Raw genomic sequence first — 24,464 nt, forward strand, 5'->3', positions numbered from 1 at the left:
TTGAAGGAATAACAATGCTGCTGGTTACAAGCATTAAATTGTATTATATTCACAAGGTAGAATTTACAGTCTTGCACAGGGAAAAGCAGCATCTACAATACTTTCACAGTCTCACATAAATGCCTTTCAAATGTAGGAAACCAGCCACAAGGCCCCAGAATAAAATCTCCACAATTACAAAAACAAGGGTGCCCCACTTCTTTGAATGGAGCATGACTTGGAACAGCGATTCTGTATCATCAACCTGCAAGTCATATTTACTTGAAAGTCAGTCTATAAACTGTATTAAGCATCAAATCATTCAGGCCATAGAGTATTGGTTCAGCAAGCCATACACCTTTATAAAAGTAACTTCGGCATGTTCTAATTTCCTTCAAGGACATACAAAGTCATATATATACATATATCCAGATAGTGAACGTGTATTAGCCATTAGATTGAAGAAAATTAATGGTTGAAAAATTGTGATAATAACAGTTTTAAACATGTAAGCTGGTCCATCCTCTATCTGTGTGTGCGTGTGTGAGTGCGCATCTGCGTGCGGGTTCACCAGCCGAGTTAGCACAGAAACTTGCACCAATAATCATAAAGCGAGCCATTACACGAACAAATATTTATTTTGGGGAGGGATTCGGTGGAGAAGGAATAACACAGAACAGGGCTGGCAGCCAAATAGAAAACAGAGTCTTACCAAGTTGTTTTCTGGTGAACCCCAATAGAAACCTTGAATGGCTGCTGGGAAAAGGTCACAGGCAGCCAGCGCATAAATGATGAGTGCATTCATTCCCATCCACTGAAGTATCATCGTGGGCTTTCTAAAATGCTTGACATCAACCTGCATAAAATTGTTTGAATTGAAACAATTCTTTCACGCCAATCTCCTTTTAATTTTCAATAACCTCTCAATTGCATACGATACACATCCCCCGAGCAGGGTCAAATAGGAAAAGAAAAGGAAGGGGAAAACAAAACAATAGGACTGAGAGTTGTATAGTTCCAACATCAACAAAACAATAGGACTGAGAGTTGTATAGTTCCAACATCTCCATGGCATGAAAAGCACGCCGTGTCATAAGAAAAGATTAAAACTCTGATATTGTCAACCACCCAAAAATGATCCAAGATTTAGCCAATCCCCTATAGCTGGCATGGAAATTCGCTACATCCTCATAAAGCTATTTCTTCCCCGATCTTAAAAGCCAAGATAATTCCAAAGCTCTACATGAGAATCAAATTTACCAAGTTCCATGAATTTGAGGATAGGAAGATGCTTAGAAATTATAACAAGAAAAATCAAGCTCTCTTGACCTACTTATGTTCCCTGTTGGTGGTGAGTTGATAAAAAGCCATGTCAATGTATCCAAAAAGAGTATTAAGAACACAGATAAAACTACACTAAAACTGAGTCAAAGCTTTCAGTCCATAGACATGACATGTCAAGAAGAAACTGCCTGTTTCTATTATCATAATTTCCTTGACTTTAACCCAATTAAATTATATGAATAGCTCAGGCTACGTGATTTGAGTCAATAAGATCTCCTCTTTTAACAAATGAAAGCAAGTAAATTGTATATCAATTTAATATCATGAGTTTTGCTGAACAACCAGAAAACTACCCAATGCAATGATAAAAGTCTTTTATTCATTATTTATCTTTATGTTTATTAGGTAGTACTCAAATGATAAACTTACTATATAAAAGATGATCGTTAAAGCCAAGCCTGATGCTCCAGCTGTAATGCACATATAGCTCAATGTATATAATGGTTTACAAAGAGGAACGCCTGAAATATTCACTAACATTATTTAGTGGAAACAGAGAGGATCCTGGAAGAAATCATTAGTGTTTAAAACAGTTAAAAATAGGAAATCTACCCAGAAGCTCAAAAACATATCCAGTAATTAGTATGATGAAAGAACACACAGACCACAAACACAGCCTTTGCATGTGGCCCTGCAGCAAAGAAGCAAGATAAACACAGATTGGTGTAAAAGACACATAGTAAAGAATAAAAGGTAAACATCCATAAAAGCACTACAATGTGTCATACCTTGAAATGAACAAGGATATGACCAAACTGCAATCCAAGAAAACATGTAATAGCAGCCATCAAAGAACTGAAAAGGGTTGTAAACAAAAGAAATCAACACTATTCATTGTGGTTTCCTATGGTTAAAAAGGTTGTTAAACAAAATAAATCGACATTATTAAAAAATTGGCAGAAAAAAAGTCAATGATATGCTGACATGTTAACAGATTTATCACCATTCTTTTGTACAGTGAAGCATTTGAAGGGGGTACTTGGCTTTAATGAGTGTTATTATAATGGAGCAATAATCTGTGGTAATTCATAAATATGAGCAAGAGAAAGCGCTGCAGTTATCTGACCTCAAGATGCCCTCTGGGTCAAATGGAGCAAGGCACCACCCAGGTGAATTTGGTGGCAGAGGTCCATAGTCAGGAGAATTAACACTACAATGCTGTGAAACAATTAATGTCAAGATCCTTTCGGCTAAATGATTATGTGGAGAGTTGAAGCCCTGATGAAGGAAAGAAAGCAATTGTTACTTGTTAGGGAGCAACATCACCTTTGTTCTTCTATACACAGGATGTTGATATAGATGATGTTCACCAAGAAAAAATCGGTCAATCAGACCAACTGCATTACAAGGAGGTTCAAGACTGCCCCTCACTCCACAATTCACCTATGAAACATGATATAGAGGTTTGAATCAGTTCCATAAACGAGAGGGAGAGTAATAGAATTAAAGCTTGACATTAGCAAGAATTCCGTTAGAAAAAAATGGTAATAGCATGAAAGGGAAATAATTATTGCCATAGCATGTTACTTCACATTGATAAAACCATAAATACATTCTGATGAAAGAAAATCAGGTTTTAACTTGCATCTTTGAAAATAGAGTTCAGTTCAATAGTCACCTGGTTATTAAACTTAACCATAAAGAAAGGGCAGTCAACTGAACACAACAGCTTAGCTGTCATGTCTAGTTTGACAGTTCTTCCTGATAACTTTCTTCATTGATTGCAGTTCAATATATTAAAAAGTTGTGACAGTGTTCAATAGATTCATGGGACTTGGTTTCATTTGGAGTAAAAAGCTGAAAGTAAAGAAGAGATGAAAGACCGTCACACTGATGACCAGAAATCAAACAAGACATCCATTATATATTTCAAGCAAATGGGTTCGCAACTATTTGATTGTTGTCTGGATTCCCTTGGCAAGAGAATCTTAAATGATATGTCAAAAAAAAAATGCAAACAGCGATGGAGAAAAGGGACATTGTTTGAGAAGAAAGTGGTTGATAAATCAACAGAAATTAAACTTCCAGTGAAAAATGGCCCAGTAACAAAGTTTACCGAGCAAAGCCTAATCCCAGAAACAATAAAAACTAATCATTATGCGACAGATTGAAAAAAGAAATATATCACGTCATCTTCTTTGCTGATATAACCAAACTCTTACTGGATAGTGGCATGTTAGATGGTAGATGAACTGGTAAAAAATGAACAACTCAACTCACAATTTTAGTACCAAATTCATATTCAAACAGATTTGTGCTTGGAACTTCGAATTCCCAGTCTGGAACATAAAGGCCATACAGCAAGCACATGTAAAATGTGCAAAATAAGAAAGCAACCATCCTGCAAAACAAAACAAAAATTGAACACTCGCAGAAAATTAGAAGCGATGTACAAGACCTTTATCATAAAAATCATTAAAGTAACGATCTTTTTAACTAAATTTACTTTGCCACTGATATGAATAAAACTATCTTATCTAGCATTCAGATTATGGTTGGACAATAAGCTAAACCTTGAATTTAGGTATAATGATGCAAAAATGGAATTAAAATTCTTATAAAATCATGTTATTCTTGAAAACAACAGCATGATTATAGTATAAAAAATCACAGAAGAAAATGCTCCTCTGATCCAGAAAGATCATGCCAGCATGGTATTGATGTAAAAAGGGAGAAAATTGGCAGTCTGATGCAGACAGAAAGACTTGTAAAAGGAATCTTGAACTTTTGGTCTAAATTTGACTTGAGCCCTATTAGGACTTCATATTTCCTCAACTGCTGGTTCAGAGTATTTAGAACAATAAATAAAAGTTAAGACACTCAGTAATTTCAGATTCACCGGAAATAGGCAGTCTCGAGCACGCAAACTTATCCAAGGTCTACTGGTGCTAATGAGTGCTTGAACTTATTGTTGTTTAAATGAACAAACCAAGAAAAAGAGGCCAAGTGACATGAACCAGAGGCATCAAGTCCCATTGCTTCTCATCTCTGCTAAGATCTAAGCTATTTTAAAAGGGGGTAATGCCTTATTCACTGATCTCTACAATTCTCTCTACCATAACCAGCTTGTGGCAGTAAGATGTCTATCTGCATTCAAATTTTTCTGTCTAGGAAGAGATGGGTAATCTATAAGCTTTATTTTAGATCAAGGGATGGTAATATAAGGAATTGTAGCACTATTATGTTCTTTCTTGTTCTCTTACCTAGACGTGATTGCTTATGAAAACCTAAAGAAGATTAACTGCATTTTACCTTTCTCCCTTATCTTTTCCTTTCTCTATCACTCAAACCATTGCAAGATTCCTGCGCCTGTCACAGACCTCCATCTTTTCAATCCCAGTGCACAATTACTAAATGTGTTCTACCACATAAAATACTAAAATATTTATTATTTTTTCCCAATCAAGCTTTCCCTTGTTGTGTCAAAAGTCTTCTTGCACAAGAACAGCACGAGTAAAGAAAATGGTATAGATCCTAGAAAGGGGAACCAACCATTGGATGTAGTATTTCTTCACAAAAGCCATAGGTGAGTCGACCGTGATACTGTCCACAAGCCAGATCTCTGACATTGCAGCAAAGAGATATCCAATGGATATCCTCTACAATTAACAAAAGGACGTCAAAGTTTAGTGACTGTATTGGAATATGAAGTCTACAACAGTATACCAGTTATGAATTTGTCAACCATTACAAAAAGAAATTTCATTGAGGTGAAACAAGTGAGTCTTACAGGCTTCACAATCATATGATGAAATTCTTAGAAGTTACATAATGCATGTCAAAGAATCATCTCAACCCAATAGCTTAAGTTATTGGGTTGAATTGATTTTTGGACATGGTATCAGAGTCTTGATGACCAAGCAGTTACAAATTCGAATCTCACCATCCTCATTTATTTAATAAAAAATTAAGCACAAAATAATATGGGCACATGCAAGTTTCAAGCTCAAAGTGTTTTCACTTGAGGGGGTGTGTTAAAGAATAATATAAATCATATCTTGGGACCCTCACTTAATAGCTTAAGCTATTGGGTTGAATTGGTTCTTTGACAATGCAGAACCAGCTATAACGGTCTATGATGGATGAAGTTTTATAAAATCAAAGTTCTCCTATTCATGCATGTTGAGCCACTAATTCACGAACTCAAAAATCAGTAAGGTTTCCTATAATCTTCTATAATCAATCCATCTTAATTTCTAATTCCAGTAGCCAATTCCACTGCAAATTTTGTGGATCTGAACATCTAACATGCCATATATGAATGGTGCTTGCATGCATGTTGGTATACAAGCATGTGCTGGCATAGCTATTCTAGGTAAACTGTGACATAATGCCAACATGTCGGTAGGGTCCAACGGAAGAATGTATTGGTAGATGCCATGCAATAGAAGTTTGATAAAAAAAAAAGTATTGCCTGATATCAATGCTTATTCAGGAAAACTACCTGTAGCACGCCCATCCAACGTATCTTGCCCACATCAACCCCGTATGTTAAATTGTGGCGTCCATGGAAATACCCACCTATGCAAATTTCCAAGAAGATATACACTATCAGTTCCTATTATCGAAACTACAAACTGGTTATCCACAATGCACGTGAAATATTCAAATGCCTATCAAATAGCAAACTGAAAATGCTAATTTCAGGAATTTAAGGAACGGGCATGGTAACATACCTTGCAACAATAATCCCAAAAGAAATAGTTTGATAGTCCTCTGTATGACTTTCTTTGTGGCCATTGGTTTGCTAGATACTTTCTGCTTGGTGACACAAATTACTCGCGACTCAAAGATATAAAATAACTTATTTCTAAAAAAAAAAAAATTGTTATGAAGTATACAGAACTACAACAAAGGAATGAAAGAGCAGAAAAGAAGCAAGGCAACAGTTGAAGAGACTTTTTGTTACCTTAAAAACTAAACTGATAGAGACACCAACAACAAAGAGGAAAAAAGGCATCACAAAATCGGCAAGCGTCACACCAAACCACGGAGAGTGATTAATACAAGGAAAAGCTCCACCAGCATCATCAACTAAAATCATGAGCTGTCGAACAACTTAATCATCAAATATATACAAATGAAACAACAATTGTTAAAATGGAAATGAGAAATTGAGCTTAATTACAGCGACGGTAAGGCCACGGAAAACGTCGAGAGAAAGGAGGCGTTGAGTTGGTAGTGGCGATGCGTTGGATGATGAGGTTGAAGGCGTGTTGGTGATCTCTTCTTCTTCTTCATTGGAAAGCGAACGGGGATTGTGTAGAAGGGGTTCTCGTTGTCGTTCATCTAATTCTGTTGTCGTAACTGCGATCATACTAGACATTAATTCTTCCCTTTCTGCTGTTGTTTTTTGTTTTTGCGTGTTCGATCGGTTCCAGTCGAATCACTTGAAGAGCTGCTGCTGTTGACCGCTGGAATTTAACAATTCGACTGGAGTGTGTTATAAAATGACCTGACACGTGTCAGACAGCAGGAAATGCTTGCCCTGAATAACCAGGGGGCAACTTAAGTGACAGCAAAAACCTCAAAATTATATAAGCCAGCTAGGAAATGCTTCGTGGTCTATCGATTTTTTTTTCCGTAAAAAAATGGGCAAGTATTTTCAATGTATTTTTTAATAGTAAAAAAAAAATTAGTTGTTAATTTAAAATTTAATATATATATATATATATATGTTTAATAAAATAAATACAGGATTATAAATGTCAATAAACATTAAAACAATTGTAATTAAAAACTAAGTTAAAAAGTTAAAAAATAAATGTAAATTAAAATATTTAATTTTATATTACGGGATATCCTATGTTTTTTATATAAAAATTATTTTTTTAATATAAGAAGAACAATATTTTAAATTTTATTTAAATAAGATAATTTGCTAGTATAATTTCTCATATATATTTTTATCAAAATTAATTTTTTGTTCCATGTCATTTATTCAATAAAAATAAAAAGTCATCCGAACATGCATTAAAAAAATAAATAATTCAAAATAAAAATTTTATACATATATATGTGTGGTTGAGATATAATTTATGTTTGAGTATAATGAAAGATGATAAAAAATAGCTAAATCCTATATTATTAAATTTTACTTGGATTTATTATTAGGCTTATTTTATATTATTTTTTTAGAAATTTTTATTTAGCAGGTTATAAATCTTGGTTGTTTTAAAATTTTAATATTTATAATTAAAAAAACATTTCGCACTTACTTTTGAATAATTTGATAAATGTCACATTCTTTCCTCCTTCAAGTCTCTCTCTCTCTCTCTCTCTCTCTCTCTCTCTCTCTCTCTCTCTCTCTCTCTATATATATATATATATATATATATATATTCCGCTTTCTTCGGCTTTTTATTGTTTGGTTGTGTCGTGTAAAATAATTTATTAATATTTTATTTTTTTAAGTTTATTAAAATAATAAGAAACAAATCTTACAAATTAAAAAGTTGAATGAGAATGAAATTGAAAAAAATCTAATTTTGTAAAGTATCTCAAATAAAATAAATAACAATCAAAATAATAAAGATCAAATCTAACAGATAAAAAAATTGAAAGATGATGAAATTAAAATAATAATAATTACAATTTCATAAATTATTTCAAATAAAATAAGTAATAATCAAAAGAATAGGAACCAAATTTGATAGATAAAAAATTTTAATTAAAAAAATGATAAGAAAAAAGCAAATAAAATCATAAAATTAAGAACCAAAGTTAATATAAAAATCAAATTCTAAGGGATGAAATTGAAAAAAAAATTCAAAACAAAATATATAGTAATTAAAAGTTTGAGAATCAAATTTGATATAGTAAGCAAATAATATGACATTTCTAAATTTTTTACAACTTTCAGAAAGTGTTTTCCACCCAAAATAAAAAGAAAACACTTTCCTGAAAATCAAACCAAATTTTTCTTTAACTGTAAAGTGTTTTCCGTTGACTAATTTGTCTAATGACAAACAAACACAGGAAAGTTTGGAAAGTGATTTCTAGAAAACCACTTTTCGTGAAACAAACAGGGACTTTGTTTCGCATCATTAACTCTCTAATTAAAACCTCTCAATCTTATAAACATACTCAATTTTTTTATGACAATTTTTGCCATAACATCTATATTTTTTTAGACAACATCTTCTCATAATTATAAATGCAAGTTGTAAATAGAAAAATAATATTATAATATTTTTGATATGGATATATTAAAAAACACAAGAATAATATTTCAATAATATATAGTTTACGAGTTGCCATGGAAAATTCTTTGGTAGTATCATTAAACTCAATTCAGTCTAGCGGGTCAAGCTGGAGACCCCTACACAGCTCTTTATTTATCTAAAGTTTTAAATTAAACCATGTGAAAGTTAATTCGATTAATTTGATGATTCCAAACACGACTCAATCAACCTGGTCAGAACCCAATTCATTTTAAAAAGTTTTCAAGTTGTCATTGTTTTATTTTTAAAAATATCGAAACGATAATATTTTGATCAAGATAAGTCTTCAAGACACCATCGTATTAGATGTTTAAAAAAATATTAAGAAGACTATTTTTTATCGATGCAGGTTAATCCACCATTATTGCAACCCAGTTCATGAATCTAGTTGGGTTTGATAACTTTATTTTTTTTTTCAAACTATTTTTTATTTAATTATATAATAAAAAATACATGTGCACTAAAGCCACCTAAATAAATTTTTAAAAAATGTTCATGATGAGGTGTACAAAAATAGTGTTGGCTAATATTTTTAAAAAATGTTATAATCTTATTCAAAACAAAGTAAGAATTAAATGTATTTAATAAATTAACACCTCAAATATATTTATGATTAATTTATTTTAATGATTTTATATTAAAATTGATGGAAAATATAAAAACCAATACATAAAGACCAAAAAAATATCAAATGCTTGGGATTGGTTAGGTCAACGTGCATGGCCCATTACAAAAAACCTAGGCCTATGCACTTTGCTTTTTTTTTTCTCTTAAATGGGTGGACGGAACCTTTTTTTTTAATTAAAAAAAAGAAAACAGATGACTTGCCGTTTGAAGTGGTAAATGATGCATCATCCACTAGTTATATCCCAATCATCTTAGGTAGCTGAAAGATCGTCGAAAAATCAGGTAACAACTCCTTGTATCTAAAATACTTGCTTTCAGCTTCTTCTTTTTTCACATGAAAACACTTAGGAAACCCCACAAAATTTTTAATAAGACCCATATCTAATCTAAAAAACAATATTTAATCAGTCAAAAAACTTAAAATTCACTTCAAATAAAAAAACAATCATGGGTCTCGATTTATTTTTTCCGTCAAAATGAGGGGTAAAAAAAACTTAAATAAAACTCTTTTTGTCAAATAAAATCCATTGATACTAAAATTAACTTTTTTTGCAAGCAATAAAATTGAATTTTATTTTATAAACTCGAACCCTAATCTAGTATTAAGATGGTTTTTGAACACAACAATAATTATATAAAAAATAAATCGACAGAAATCATTTAGCTCTAAATCCCAATTCACATAGTACTAGGAGGGGATAAAAAAAAGTCAAACAAAAAATTATCCAAAGACAGAAAAAAAGGAGGAGGAGGAGGAGGAAAACATTATTGAAATTCACAATTTTCTCTCTCCCGATGCACAATACATGGCACCATCAAACCAACACAACAACTAGTTTTTTCCTGAAATATTCAGATATCTTGGAGTAGAAATTTAACTCTCAATCAGTCTGTTCCAAATATATATCCCCAAATTGAATTGAATGAATGAAAATTGAATTTCAACATTAATTTCTTATTTGGACTAATTATATTTTTGTATTAAATGAAAGAAGTTGGCAATTAATCATCGGATCAATTAGTCTTACCAGTGGATCCTCTATTGGATTATCTCACATTCCCATAAATTAACACGGGCAGCCTAATTTGTTTTCCTGGGAATATGGCAAAAAAAAGGTCCATATTGTAGTCCTCATCTTTGTTCCTCAACTTGATTTTTGTTTCGATTTACTAATAAATTGCAGCTGGAAGGCTTCCAAGACACAATAATGTTTCATGGACTGACTACCTTCTCAAAACCTTCAATTCCTCAATTCGCTTAGGCAGCATCATTTCACAGGGCCGCGGGCCGATCTGCGGAAAACATGATGTATATGGTTGGATTCGACGCGAGGAAATTTACAATTCCTATCTAACCTGGTTAAATAATGACAACAAGCTTACTTGGAGGTCCGAAACGGGGGGTATTTAGCTGGGACAACAAGCTTGCTGGTGCCCAGTTGCTTCCGAGTCGAATGAGAATTTTCTTGGACTTCGGTTATCCACATGAAGAGATGCTGAGCACATTTCAAAGGCACGTAGAAAACATAACGTGCTCATACTCACCAGTTTTCCAAACCTTCAATAGAACAAAGGGAAGGTTGATTAAATTAAACCGTGGAAGACCACGGCCTCTTAAATATATGGTGAAAGCGGCTTTCATGGCTACGAAATACAATGTCTCTCGAAGGTAAAATGGCGCCAGGATGGCATTGCAGATCTAAATTTTACTCAAATGAAGCTTTGTGAAATCTTGCAAGGAGTCAGATTGATTACATCCTAAGCAAAACCCCTTATAGCATGAGCTATCTTGAAGGCTTTGTGATCATTTCTCATAGAGGCTCTTCAATTCCAAAAAACATGGTCAAGTATGGATGCAAAGGACGGAAATGAAGGGACAGTCCTGATTCCTAAACCAAATCCAAAAACTATTGTTGAAGCCATGGTTGCTGTCCCCTGATAACTGGAATGGTTTCCAGGATATCCGCTCCAATAATTATACGGAGCCAGCCATTGCAGGAAATGCAGTTTTGGCAGCTGCACTAGTGGCTTTGTCTGGTGGAAGCACTTCCAAGCTTGACAGGAACACCACATTCTATGCAACCCCTCCATCGTAAACATATGACATGGACCCCCAACACCAGCACCTTGGACACAATGATCAGATTGCTTCTGAACACATCTCTCAAGCACGGTAAAAAAAGTAACTATGATTAGATGAATTTTTTTCAATTGTCTGATAGGATGACAGATAGTGAGTCTTCACCATTTGAAAGAATACTTCCCCATACCAACACTTTCGTAGGGCTTTGATTAGTTAAAATATAAAATTAGCCAGATCGTCATTCACACTAGGTCCACAAAAGTTACATTGCCTCCCGGTGACTTTAGATCCATGGAACATCATGCATTCTTCCCACCAGTGACACACCCCATAGCATCTGAAAGCTCAGCAAGTTTTTGTGCTGCAGCAGCCAATGTAGCACTGCTTTTACAAAAAGCAAACCTGATGTATCTCTCCTGGTAACTGCAACCTACCTGAGATAATTTCTCTGTGGACAAAGTTGTGTGAAAAAATCCACAACCTGGTACTGCCACCACCCCTGCTTGTTTTATTAATTCCTTGACATATTCTACCTGAAACAATCCAAATGGATAATTAACACTTCATAGGATAACAGATGGGAGAACACCACTTACAAATATTTGCTCATGTGAGGCCTACAAGTAATGAACACTCACAAAGAAATTACTAAAAAGAAAGAGAGAGTGAAGAGTGCACTTACATCAGAAAGCAAGTAATTTTCAGGAAGTTCTGCAAATAAAAAGAATGCACCCCGAGGCTTAAACTTAATCTGAAAACCAATTCCCGCAATCAAGTGAACAATGTAGTCTCTTTTTGATTCGTATTCCTGTGCGTCAAAAGATATGTTTTGTCAGCATAAATTACAATAAATAGAAAAATTCATATGCTAACATTCTTGTACTGAAAACTTAGTGGTTGCAGGAACCACTTTCATGAAACCAGGTGTAACAGAAGCTTTTAAGGGACCACTCTTCTGATTTATTCAAACAGATATTGTGGCACTAATTTCACCAAAACCAAGTACATTTAAAGCTTTTAAGGACCCACCCTTCTCAATTTTTCAAAGTATTCTGGGGGGCTTCTCAAAGCAGTCAAGGCCGCTTCTTGGAAAGGCGCTGGAGCAGAATCTGTGATTTTAATATGAATGTTTCTTATTGCAGAGGCAAAGAAAGCTGGAGCAATTGCCCAACCCACTCTCCATCCTAATAAACAGCATACAGAAGTAAGAGTGCAAATCTATGACATAATTGAAACTTGATGTAGAGAGCACAGAGGAAGATAAATAAAATGAGATGTATTTAATCCCACACATATTAAAGAATTGGATTTTCCAGCATGAACTAATTCTGAGGATAACTTAATTGAGTAGGATGGCAGCTTTGACCTGTGACACTGAAAGTTTTTGATAAGGAAGATGTAATGATAGTCCGCTCTTGCATTCCTGGAAGAGAGGCAAGGGATATATGCTTTATGTTGTCATATGTAATATGCTCATATACCTGCAGGAGACAAACAACCCTTCTGACATAGGAGAAACAATGCATTCTTGCTTCTAGTCGTTTTGACTAACACTAGCAGCACAATACAATGATAATTTAAGAGAGAAACTTCTGAACTTTCTAAACATGTTGAACGTCATATGGATAGTTAACATATGTCTTGAACATTTTTAGCTTCAAGAACCTTAACATCCTCAACAAATCAAAGCCTGTTCAAATGTCTACAAGGGTCAAGATGACAAATCATGCCGTAGCTTCATATATTAGCCAAAAGGCCCAAAACCACACCTGTTCAAACAAGTTCAAATCACTATTATAAACAAGGCAAAATAGTAACCTAAAAGACAATGTTATCTCCTCCTTTTTGCATCAGTCTCATAATTACGGAAAGGGAAGAGATATGGGAAAAAAAATCATTGCCAGAGATACAAAACCTTTACATGTTTTATTACTTAAAGATGATGCAAGGGATCAAATCAATTGGTGAAAAGAACTGTGCAAATTGGGTTTTCACAGAGATGGTGAAGGAGCAGGAATTAGTAGCACCAACTAATGAATGACTAGCCTATAGCCAATCCAGTTAATTTTCCCAGGAATAAGCAAAAGGATTGTCATACTTCATCTGTTATAGCCATGCAATCCCTTCTGCAGCAAGCTCCAGCAATAGTCTCAAGCTCATCTTTAGTGAAAACTTTGCCAGTTGGATTATGAGGGCTGTGCCACTTCATGTTAGTAAGTCTCTAAATCCGAAAGTATTGTAACTGGGAATAAATGGTGAACAAATTAAATAATCACACGTTTAACATGCTAAAATTTTGATTGAGTTTCTTTATAGCTAAATACCAATTGTCAGGTTATAACAATAGTTATGACTCAAGTGCTATGATCAAGCAATTTCTTGGGTGATCTATCAAATAATCCAAAAGAACTTTTTTCCATCTGTGACTTTGCAAGCAATTAATGTGAGGTTTTTGGGCAGAGCATTTGCCTGGATTTCATCCAGTTAGGCCAATTGTTGTCCTAGCATTGTCTGTCACTTTTCAATTTATATCTCTCTTGATTTCGCTCTTATTCTCATCATGGTAACAAACAACACATTCAAATATGCAAGACAGACAATTTTTTACAGACAGTAAGGAATTCTTTCGAGGAATAGTTTACGAGAATATGACCAACGTTTTTACTCAAAATCAATGAAAAGTTGCCATTTGAACCTCCATTTTGAAACAAATAGATTCTTTTTAAAAATAAAAAGGCAATATTGTCCCCTTGATTGGAATTTCTAACCTGTTTAATATTACAGCTTTTGTTCTTGCAGTAAAAGAATTGATGAATCTGTCAGGATCCAATGTCCAATGAGGGGGTTCAAGTGCAACATACACCTGCGAATAATTTTCAATTATTCAAAACTCTTTAACCATGATAATACAGTTCAGAACCAAATTTTTTCTTAAAAAAAAAACTTACAGGTATTCCCCCAGCCATCCTAATGCATCCCTCGTATGTTTCATATGAAGGGTCAAATAGCACAACCTCATCGCCCGGGTCTATTACTGTCCAAACAGAACAATAATTTAGTAAGCGAAACATCTGGATAAGTTACTACCATTTACAAAGAATTAGAGTGCACAACATACTAGCAAACACTGCGGCTGCAAATGCCTCGGTTTGGCCACAGCAAATAGCCATATCAGTCCGAGGATCAAAATCTAAACCATGCATTTCCTTCATAATATTCGCCAAGTGGTCACAAATTCCTTGCACATGCCTTAATTCACAAAACAGCTAGGCTCTCTCGGTTGATATTACCAAGAAATAAAAAAAATCTTCCAGAAAATTGAAAAAGCAATCACCTGTACTGGTTGAAGTCAGAATTGATGGCGGAAATTGCAGCATTTTTTAGGTGGGAAGGAGCAGGGAAGTCAGGGAATCCTTCTGCAAGGTTGATAGCGTTGCTTCTCTGAGCTAAATGGGAGAGTTCTTGAATTGGTGAAGGAGTAAAAGTCTTCGCCACTGAGGATAGCTTCTGCTCCATTGCCTTAATTTTGTACCCACTCTCTTATCTTCCCTTGTCTTGTCTTCTGCTATTCGAGTTCTCCGATTTATCTTCGGTGTTCTCCCGGTTAAATGTAACGTAAGATTTTGGGGCTTGGCAACTGGCATGGGCTTAATTCAGGTCGAACGTGGGCCCATTTAAAATAGTTCGATCCAATCAGGATGCGCGTTCACCACTTCCACGGTAGCTCCTGGAGTTATCGTAACTTGGTCATTGTTTTAGTTGGTCCTTGCGGTTTCAAAAGAATTTATGGTTAATCCTTATATTGTTAAATTTATTTGTAACTTACTTCGTTTCATCAATTTCTTTCATTCATGTTATGTTCTAGTTCATTTTTTTTAATAGTGAAGAAAAAAGATAGGAAAATTAGGGAAGATTATTGAATTTAATAAGAAAAGGAAGGCATTTTGGAATAAACAATTACTAAGGTAGGATGTGAATTGTTGGTCAAGGGACTATTTCATAATTTTTTATATTTTATGGGACAATTAAATTGATTTGTATAAACTAAGGGAGTGCGATACATTTTACTCCATCTCTTGAGAGTTTCCAGATGGGGATAGAGCATCTTTGGCAACGCGTTGCCGTGTTTTTTGAAAAAAAAAAAATTTAAATTTTTTAATGTATTTTAAATAGTTTTGATACACTAAATTGAAAATATATTTTAAAAATAAAAAATATTATTTTTATACATTTCTAAATAAAAAATATTTTTAAAAATAATTATTATTATAATATCAAACAACTTCATATCACGTGATAAGGCTAATGTGAACCTAAGCTGTAAAATCTACAACTATCATTTTATTTTGCATTGTATTTAATTGGAGTTCTTTGTTTATTTTTAGAAAATAATATAAATCATATATTGAGATCTTGTTTAACAGCTTAAGTTATTGAGATGATTTTTTAACATAATATCAAAGCCTTAATGATCAAGCGGTCACGAGTTTGAATCTCATCATTCCAATTTATTTAATAAAAATTAAGCACGAGTAATATGAGTATGTACAAGTTTCAAGCACAAAGGGCTTTTACTCTATAGAATGTGTTGGAAAATAATATAAATTATATATTGGGACCTCACCTAATAACTTAAATTATTAATTTGAGATGATTTTTTGATATTTACCCAACCTATTATTTAAAAAATATCATTAATGAAAATCATCTAAAATTATATCGCAAAATAATAAAACATGAAATTAATAAATCTCATCCATGAATCACAAGAACAAAAATAAAATCTGAAATGCAAAACAAAACATACAAATTTTTATGTGGGTAAAAATATAAGGTTACCACTACATGATGTCTTTTTAATTTAGATCTAGGTATTTGGTTGGAAGTGTAATTGAGGTTACTTTTTAAAATATTTTTTATTTAGAATGTATTAAAATATTTTTGATATCAACATATCAAAATAAAAAAATAAAAAAATAAAAAAAATATTAATTTAAAATAAAAAATAAAATTTAATGAAACTCAGTGCAAACGTAACTCCAAGTATTTTAACAAGTGAATATAGATTGTCATTTCAACTATTAACTTTTCTTTTAAAAAATTAGTCCAAAATACTATAGATTCCACATCTTTTTAAATGGTAATTATGATATTATTGTGTGGCAGATACACAACCGATTCTTTGATAAATAGGTTGCCATTGAGATGTCATATTTATTATCGAAGATAACTTATCACGTAATCTATAACAATCAACAAAAAAATAAAATAAAAAATAAATCACGTATATATCATGATTCAAATCTTACCATAATGTTCACATGTTTTGTATTTTTTTATCGATTACGTGTAGCAAAACAATTAGATTTCACAATCTCCTCTAATATTCAAAACCAGTAACAAAATCAGAAAAAAAAAATAATTGTCGCATCAATTGAATTCTAAAATTCTCGGTTTCCTTCCTTTTATATTTTATAAATTTATAAAATATTTAATTAACAGTGTCAAAATAATCTCAATTAAAATTAATAAAGATATCTTTAAGGGATATTTAAAAGTATGGTAATGATTGTTAATTGTCGCATCCATTGTAAGTAACATGATTGAATTCTAAAATATTTGGTTTACCTTCCTTTTACATTTTTTAAATTTATGAGATATTTAATTGATGGTGTCAAGATAGTTTCAATTAAAATTGACAAAGATATTTTTAAGAGGTGTTTGAAAGTGTGATAATAATTGTTAATTGTCGCGTCCATTGTAAGTAACATGATTGAATTCTAAAATCCTTGGTTTACCTTCCTTTTACATTTTATAAATTTATATTTTTTAAATTTATGAGATATTTAATTGACGGTGTCAAGATAATTTCAATTAAAATTGACAAAGATATTTTTAAGAGGTGTTTGAAAGTGTGATAACAATTATTAATTATCACGTCCATTGTAAGTAACATGATTGAATTCTAAAATCCTCGGTTCACCTTCCTTTTACATTTTATAAATTTATAATTTTTAAATTTCTGAGATATTTAATTGATGATGTCAAGATAATCCCAATTAAAATTGACTAAGATATCCTTAGGGAGTGTTTGGGAGTATAATAACGATTGTTTTTCAAGGTGTTTTTCATCCGGAAATGTATCGAAATAATATTTTTTATTTTTAAAAAATTATTTTTGACACTAACACATTAAAACGATCTAAAAATATTAAAAAAAATAATCTAAAAAAAATAAAAAATTTAATTAAAAAAAAACACTTCTTGAAACACAAAAACAAAAAAAACTTTTAATTTATACAAACCCTTGTTCAACCCCAACTTTGACATGTGAGGCAAAAGGTTAATGCAAGATTTTTTAATTTAAAGTAATCATAATTATATCATTACCAATAAGAACAAGATTCCTCGACAGAAATTGAAACTTGTTAGGATGATCACCTAACCACCAAGAGTGTATTTGTTTTTACAATAAAAAAAAATATGTTTTCGAATATTTTTATTTTTTTTGTTTTTATTTTATTTTTTCTATATATTTAGATTACTTTGACATGTTCATATTAAAAATAAAAAATATTATTTTAATATATTTATAAATAAAAAATATTTTAAAAAATAATTATTATTACAATTTCAAAAGATACATTATTTTCCTTTTCTTTTAAATTCCTTACGAAAGTAATAGTACTTGCGCAACGGTATAAAAATCTTTTACGGCGAGGATTTCAAATAACAAGCGTGAAATGTTACCGATACGCAAACCCAGCCCAGGGTCCAAAAATTATTACTTGCTATCAGCTAATCATGCGAGGTGTAGTTTTAAAACCATTAGGTGCGAAGTGGAATGAAAATGTAATTTGCATTTATATATATATATATATATATATATATATATATATTCTTATAATCTTTTAATAAATAATAGTTGATCGTATAAATATAAAAATGTTAAATTTTAGAAGTTTCGTGAAAAATATTTTCTAATTTATTTTGTTATTTGCTGTTTTTTTGAATAAAAATACACGACTTAAGCTATATTGGATTTTTTTAATCTTTAACTATATTGGAATTTAGTAACGAACACAATACTTAATTAAAATCCAATTTCCCTTTAAATGCATCTCTCTCCATCTCTATTGAAATATCATAGATTACTCCTGCTGATTTAATTTGTCCACCCATTTTATTTTATTTTATTTTAATTTCATTTTCTTTTCACATACTATTTTTATCGTATACAAAATTAATAAAATATAATATTATCTACAGCGGCAGAAAAGGAATAAAGATTGACGGCGGCGGAGGTCCGTTAGAGCTCCCTCTCCTTCAAATTCGAAAAAAACCAATGGTGGTCTCGTTAATAAGAACAAAATCCAAGCCCTGTTTCCCAAGCGTCGGTAGTTGAAAAACCTCTATAATAGCACCACCCTTCTGGCTCCAAGTCCATTCAAATAGAAATCCCAAAACCCCCCCTCCACATTCCTCACTTTTACCACTCCTCTTCTTCCCTTCCCTTCGCTACCCTCACTGTAACATCCACATTACAGTGCAGTGCAGTGCAGTGCTAATCAAAACGACATGTCGTTGAGGCCGAACGCGAGAGTAGAGGTGAGGAGGAACAAGTACAAGGTGGCGGTGGATGCAGATGAAGGGAGGAGAAGAAGGGAAGACAACCTGGTGGAGATCCGAAAGAATAAGAGGGAAGAAAGCTTGCTTAAGAAGCGACGTGAGGGACTTCAGGCCCAGCAACAGCAGCAGCAACAGCAACAAGTTACCTCTTCTCTTAACATTTCCGCTTCTGATAAGCCGGTATTCTTTGTTTCTTTACTTTACCTTTTTTTCATTAATTTTTGTGGATAGTTAGGTTGAATTGCTCCCTGATTTAATAATTTGTTGGATCAATCCTGAATCATCATTTGTTACCAATAATTATTAAATAAAAAAATATTTTTTTTAACGGAGCTGATGGTTTTGTTAAATTAATCTGATGGCAGCTAGACACTCTTCCAGCAATGATTGCTGGTGTTTGGTCAGATGACAAGAATATACAGTTTGAGGGAACTACTCATTTCCGAAAGCTGCTCTCAATAGAACGCAGTCCTCCCATCAATGAAGTTATACAATCAGGGGTTGTCCCCCGCTTCATCGAGTTTCTTGCAAGGGATGATTTTCCACAGCTTCAGGTTTGGATTCGTGCTAGATCTTTGTTGCTTTATGTTTTGGACAGGGCTTCATTATAGCTGCTGCTGTATCTATTATACCTGCCGGTTTAGTTTTTTTCTTTTCTTTTTAATTGTCGTGTTGTATTTTTTTTAATGTTATATTTTAGTTCGAGGCGGCTTGGGCGCTCACGAATATTGCTTCTGGGACATCAGAAAACACCAGGGTTGTAATTGACCATGGGGCAATCCCGATTTTTGTCAAACTTTTAAGTTCTCCAGCTGAAGATGTCAGGGAACAGGTAGATGTTATTATTATTTTATGTAATCTATTTTTCTTTCAAGTAATGTCAAGGGGCCATCGTAATTATTTCTTGATTGGTTCGATAATGGCAAACTTACATTTTGCTGGGATTATAGGCTGTTTGGGCATTAGGAAATGTTGCTGGTGACTCACCAAAATGCCGTGATCTAGTCCTTGGTCATGGGGCTTTGATGCCTTTGCTTGCACAATTCAATGAACATGCAAAGCTTTCTATGTTAAGAAATGCAACTTGGACATTATCGAACTTCTGCAGGGGCAAGCCCCAACCTTTGTTTGACCAGGTTTGACTTTCAAGATAGACTGTTTAAATGCAGTTCCAGTACTTTATTCCCCAATTTGTTAATTGCTGCTAGTGTATGTGCTGTTGAAATTCAATGAGCAGACAAAACCTGCTCTCCCAGCTCTTGAGCGTCTTATACATTCAAATGACAACGAAGTCCTCACAGATGCATGCTGGGCACTGTCATATCTCTCAGATGGATCCAATGAGAAAATCCAAGCTGTTATTGAGGCTGGGGTCTGCCCCCGTCTCGTTGAACTTTTACGGTGAGTTATAAACTCTGTTTGCTCTTCATATGTGTCAGATGATTCTTTTTCCTGGCATTTGCTTCTGAAAGTTGAAACGCTCTGTACATTTTCTGTTTTCAGTCATCAATCTCCAACAGTGCTCATCCCTGCGCTACGTGCAGTTGGAAATATTGTTACTGGAGATGACATGCAGACTCAGGTATTGGTTATACTTATACCTTTATTTTTCTAATTACCCCAAACCCCCCCCCCCCCCCTATTTATTTTTCTTACTGCTTAATTTCTCTTCCCCTGGTTTTAGTCATGAGTTCATAACTGGCATGGTTTTGTTTATTTTAAAACCAATCACATACTCCTCCGACAGTTTTGTACTGATCTTGGAAGATGGAAATACTTGTACGTGCCTGCATTGCTCATTTTAGATGCACAGGTTGAAAATATAGATGGACATGCTTTTTTTTCTTTAATGCTTTAATATTCTAGAATAGTTGGCATTTTCTATACAATTTCACAACTTATCATTACAACCTGGCATGCTGTTTTGCACTAATTCTGATAGCATGTAATGGGTTTGTTTCAGCTGTTGCTTATGGTTTTCTGGTTTTGAAATCAGTACTTGTCACATTTTATAGTTTTCAAGTCAATACTTGTCATGCATTCATATTTGATGGCTATTGATAAGGATGGGTCTAAAGGTTCTATGGTGTCTACACCCACAACCACCCTCCTCCAGCTTTTGACTAGCCATTTAATAGATGAGATTCCAAACAGTACAGAGTAGGTTTTTTTATTTTTCATTGACTTGAGTCTGAGTGAAACTTCCTGTACGTGAAGGTCTCAATTGGATGGAGACCAACTTGAGAGATTTGATAAAATTTCCAAATTTACAAAACATCAGATTGTTTCCTTCCCCAACAATGTGGACATGCTTCAGACAAACTTTAATTTTAGCTGTGAAGTGGAAGAATTAGTATAAACTCATGACTAGGGAAGATTATGAAATCAATCTATTTTCTAATCTCTCGATTGAGTATGTAGTCTAATTCTTGTTAGGAGGTTATTTTATGGTGTTATGGAATTCATGTCTCGCTTTTGTTTTGAGATGTGTGCAGACATGCCTTAATTTTTTAGGAAGTAACTATTCGTTTCTGTTTTCTGAAAGAAACATGCTTGAACGAGTAGTGGTTTTTGGTTGAGATGAAGTCTGCATTTATGTCTTGGCAGAGCTAATGATCTTGCATGTTAACTAGGAAAAAAAAATTGGAACCCATTCAGAAATGAAATTCTAGAGATTTGAAAAGCTCAAAGGCGTGTAACATTCCCCAACTGCCTGCTTGCCAAATGGCACTATGAAATGAGACAACTCAAATAAACTTATCCAAAAATATCCCAGAGAGGAGAAAAAGGGCTCAATATTTTTTTTTTTTTGAGAATTACTTAGATGATATCATTTATAATTTTCAGCATACCTCGATTAATCATCTGATGATATCTACAGCGTGTCTTAGTGGTCTGATATGTTGCATGTTTGCATGACTTGAAAATATGTTGGCTTCTGAGCCAATGATGTAATGCTTTGTGTCATTCCTAATTTCAGTGTATGATAAACCATCAAGCTCTCCCATGTCTTTTGAACTTGCTGACAAATAATTACAAGAAAAGCATCAAGAAGGAAGCATGCTGGACAATCTCAAACGTCACAGCTGGAAATGCAAATCAGATACAGGTGAGCAAGACTACTCATTAAATATCATGGTTTGGATGAAAATTAGTATGTCCTTAAATTTTGTCACAATGTCTGTAATCTTCTGATTATTTAAAGCTTAGATATTTTGAGGGATACAGGAATTTACAGAAAGTTTTTTGGAGCTATTTATTATGTTGTTTTCTAGCCCATCTGGTAAAATGGAGTTATTTGTCCTGTCTCAATTGCTTTAAAATTCTGAGTTGATGATGGTTTTATGTACCCTCAGTTTGTTTACATCCAATGATTGTTTTGAAGTGAGGATATCTTGAGGATGATAGCTACCAAAAAAAAGACTTTCAACTCTCTATTAGATGTTTTTATCGCCTATTTGTTGTAATGTTCATTGCATGAGACTTGCATTTGCAAATTGCGCAGGCTGTACTTGAAGCAGGTATTATTGGCCCTCTTGTCCAATTGCTTCAAAATGCTGAATTTGAGATCAAGAAAGAGGCTGCTTGGGCAATTTCAAATGCAACTTCTGGTGGAAGCCATGAACAAATCAAGTATCTTTTTTCTCTTTCATGACATTCTTCCCCATTAATTGGTTAATTTGATTTATGTGTAAGTTAAAAGATTCAATTCTATTTGCGCATTGTAGGTTTCTGGTGGACCAGGGGTGCATCAAGCCATTATGTGATCTTTTGATTTGTCCTGACCCAAGAATTGTCACGGTTTGCTTAGAAGGGCTAGAGAACATTCTAAAGGTTGGGGAAGCTAAAAAGAATTTGGGCAACACAGGAAATGCAAATCTGTATACCCAAATGATTGAAGATGTTGAGGGTTTAGAAAAGATTGAGAACCTTCAGAGTCATGACAACAATGAAATATATGAGAAAGCAGTGAAGATTCTTGAGACATTTTGGGTGGAAGATGGTGATGACTTTGAGGCATTTCCTCCAGGTGATGCTTCCCAATCTGGATTTCAGTTTGGTGGGACCGAAGTTCCTGTTTCCTCTAATGGATTTAAATTCACTTAAGGTATGCAACTTCTCTCACCTAGTTCGTAAGTTCTAGGTACAATTTCTCTTTACAAGTGACAAAGGCACCTCCTGGACAGTTAACTTTCACACCAAGGCTGAGCAATTCCTGTTTAATAGGGATTGCTTGTTTGTGCTTGTTTTTCTATCGATATTCTTGCAAAGATCGAGGTCCGGCATTTCCCAATTAGCTGGCTGGGAATGTGTAAGTTTGTGGATATTAGTTCTGAATTTACATGTCTTGTGCTCTCATTTGTTTAGTTTCTACACATGCGGGGGGATGCCTTCAACTTTTTACCCTGTGTTAACTGCACTAATAGAAGTCACATGTGAAACTACATACCTGTTTTGATATCCGATTGAAATTTTGAAAAATCTATAGATAGTCTTGATATTTGCAGTTGATTGCTTCTCTATATTTCGTAAAACATCATCATAGAGAGTAAATTATCATTTTATAAAGCTCTACAATTTATTGTAACTTTACCGCGTTCTTCCAATTTTATTGTAGTCTTAGGATTATTTCCTTAATCACTTTTTTATACACACTAATTTATGGCAAAGGTTAATTTGTACTGTCACCTTTTCTGTGCCAGACATTTGCAGCACCTAAAGTTCATGGTGGAATGAAGCTGAGTGTCCAGGTTTAAATCAATGATTGTTATTTTTGGATAGGGAAGTCACATGCCATAGGATCGTTCTCTGGCTATGCGGTTCAAAAGATGCTCTGTTACAGAGATGCTTTATGTTTGTGAAGAGTCAAGAATTGCCATTGCTGGTGGAATCTACAGAAAGTTTTGAGTCTTTTTTTTACTTTTTCTCATTTTTATTTTGCTGGGCATTATTTTGTCATGCCTTGGATGAAGCTGCTCATCACAGCTTGCATCCGTCTGTCGGGTTTACAAGTTAGAGCGATGATTGGAAGGATACACGTTGCTATATGTTCTTCTTCTTAAGGTCTTCTCAGAACAGTTTGGAATCTAAGGATTGCCTTTCTATTAGAAAATGTTTCTATTTTCAGTTTTGAGGGGGCAATTTTTGTTGTCCGTGAAACAAAAACAAGAATTTATGATATAAAATTTACCATTATTGCATTCTGATTCGCGGCAAAACTTGATTTATCCTTCTGCATGGTTTTCTTTTCTCTGAAGAAAGATGATATCCCTTGCGCACTGTGCTCATTTTGCTTGTGCTTTTGGTCATTTTGACACATACCAGTAGGCATGTGTTTAACATATGCACACAAGCGCATTTGAGAGAACCAGGAAGTACATTTTTCGAAATTAGCCTAATCCGCATGGCTGCTTAATTATTGACAGAATCCTTGCAAGAATCTAAAATGGCAAAGGCATGTGCGAAACCAATAAATGTGCAGGAAGAGCTTTGGTTGAATATGGATTACAAGCCACGTGTTAAGCTGAAAGCGACATGATTGATTGGACAAGAGAAGGAACGTCCATCCTGTGACCGTC

The 24,464-nt window shown here is 33.6% G+C and overlaps 3 protein-coding genes and 1 pseudogene across 5 annotated transcripts; 2 read left to right on the top strand and 2 right to left on the bottom strand.

The window, feature by feature from the left end:
- Nucleotides 1-6,819, bottom strand: LOC7495229 (uncharacterized). Of its 3 annotated transcripts, none has more exons than XM_002320951.4 (13): nucleotides 6,452-6,819; nucleotides 6,233-6,370; nucleotides 6,000-6,081; nucleotides 5,768-5,844; nucleotides 4,816-4,922; nucleotides 3,544-3,664; nucleotides 2,590-2,706; nucleotides 2,390-2,481; nucleotides 2,052-2,118; nucleotides 1,876-1,954; nucleotides 1,693-1,784; nucleotides 692-835; nucleotides 1-244 (listed from the first exon to the last, which is right to left on the bottom strand). In XM_002320951.4, the coding sequence occupies exons 1-13, from the start codon at nucleotides 6,647-6,649 to the stop codon at nucleotides 104-106; spliced, it is 1,455 nt and encodes a 484-aa protein (XP_002320987.3). In that variant the 5' UTR covers nucleotides 6,650-6,819; the 3' UTR covers nucleotides 1-103. The 3 variants fall into 3 exon arrangements, with proteins under 3 accessions (XP_002320987.3, XP_024440147.2, XP_052303108.1); XM_024584379.2 differs by having other exon boundaries at nucleotides 6,233-6,357; nucleotides 6,452-6,600; XM_052447148.1 differs by lacking the exon at nucleotides 2,590-2,706 and having other exon boundaries at nucleotides 2,390-2,541.
- A 3,721-nt stretch (nucleotides 6,820-10,540) lies between these two features.
- Nucleotides 10,541-11,269, top strand: LOC18105277 (endoglucanase 25-like; annotated as a pseudogene).
- A 78-nt stretch (nucleotides 11,270-11,347) lies between these two features.
- LOC7495230 (uncharacterized) lies at nucleotides 11,348-14,868 on the bottom strand. Its single transcript, XM_002320952.4, has 9 exons — nucleotides 14,591-14,868; nucleotides 14,375-14,505; nucleotides 14,205-14,290; nucleotides 14,025-14,119; nucleotides 13,355-13,451; nucleotides 12,623-12,737; nucleotides 12,286-12,440; nucleotides 11,939-12,064; nucleotides 11,348-11,789 (listed from the first exon to the last, which is right to left on the bottom strand). Exons 1-9 carry the CDS (start codon nucleotides 14,770-14,772, stop codon nucleotides 11,556-11,558), a joined length of 1,221 nt encoding a protein of 406 aa, XP_002320988.3. The 5' UTR covers nucleotides 14,773-14,868; the 3' UTR covers nucleotides 11,348-11,555.
- Nucleotides 14,869-18,617: 3,749 nt separating this feature from the next.
- On the top strand, nucleotides 18,618-24,086 carry LOC7495231 (importin subunit alpha). The gene is made up of 10 exons (XM_002320282.4): nucleotides 18,618-19,065; nucleotides 19,251-19,439; nucleotides 19,586-19,717; nucleotides 19,836-20,021; nucleotides 20,123-20,286; nucleotides 20,389-20,467; nucleotides 21,866-21,994; nucleotides 22,391-22,518; nucleotides 22,614-22,993; nucleotides 23,589-24,086. Exons 1-9 carry the CDS (start codon nucleotides 18,835-18,837, stop codon nucleotides 22,990-22,992), a joined length of 1,617 nt encoding a protein of 538 aa, XP_002320318.1. The 5' UTR covers nucleotides 18,618-18,834; the 3' UTR covers nucleotide 22,993; nucleotides 23,589-24,086.
- The last annotated feature ends 378 nt before the right edge of the window (nucleotides 24,087-24,464 follow it).

The sequence above is a fragment of the Populus trichocarpa genome, chromosome 14 (assembly GCF_000002775.5).
Source record: "Populus trichocarpa isolate Nisqually-1 chromosome 14, P.trichocarpa_v4.1, whole genome shotgun sequence".
In the NCBI taxonomy this organism is placed as follows: Eukaryota; Viridiplantae; Streptophyta; class Magnoliopsida; order Malpighiales; family Salicaceae; genus Populus; species Populus trichocarpa.

Bases quoted from the DNA above. Each gene is read 5' to 3' on its own strand.
- LOC7495230 (XM_002320952.4), bottom strand. From the start codon at position 14,772: ATGGAGCAGAAGCTATCCTCAGTGGCGAAGACTTTTACTCCTTCACCA. The intron at 13,452-14,024 runs GTTAGAAATTCC...GAAGTGGCACAG, and splicing joins AAAGCTGTAATATTAAACAG to CCCTCATAATCCAACTGGCA. The intron at 12,738-13,354 runs GTATGACAATCC...TGTCTCCTGCAG, and splicing joins GCATGGCTATAACAGATGAA to GTATATGAGCATATTACATA.
- LOC7495231 (XM_002320282.4), top strand. From the start codon at position 18,835: ATGTCGTTGAGGCCGAACGCGAGAGTAGAGGTGAGGAGGAACAAGTAC. The intron at 19,718-19,835 runs GTAGATGTTATT...CTGGGATTATAG, and splicing joins CTGAAGATGTCAGGGAACAG to GCTGTTTGGGCATTAGGAAA. The intron at 20,022-20,122 runs GTTTGACTTTCA...TTCAATGAGCAG, and splicing joins CCCAACCTTTGTTTGACCAG to ACAAAACCTGCTCTCCCAGC.
- LOC7495229 (XM_002320951.4), bottom strand. From the start codon at position 6,649: ATGTCTAGTATGATCGCAGTTACGACAACAGAATTAGATGAACGACAA. The intron at 5,845-5,999 runs GTATGTTACCAT...AAATTTGCATAG, and splicing joins TTTGGGATTATTGTTGCAAG to GTGGGTATTTCCATGGACGC. The intron at 3,665-4,815 runs GTTGGTTCCCCT...TTTGTTTTGCAG, and splicing joins AAGAAATACTACATCCAATG to GATGGTTGCTTTCTTATTTT.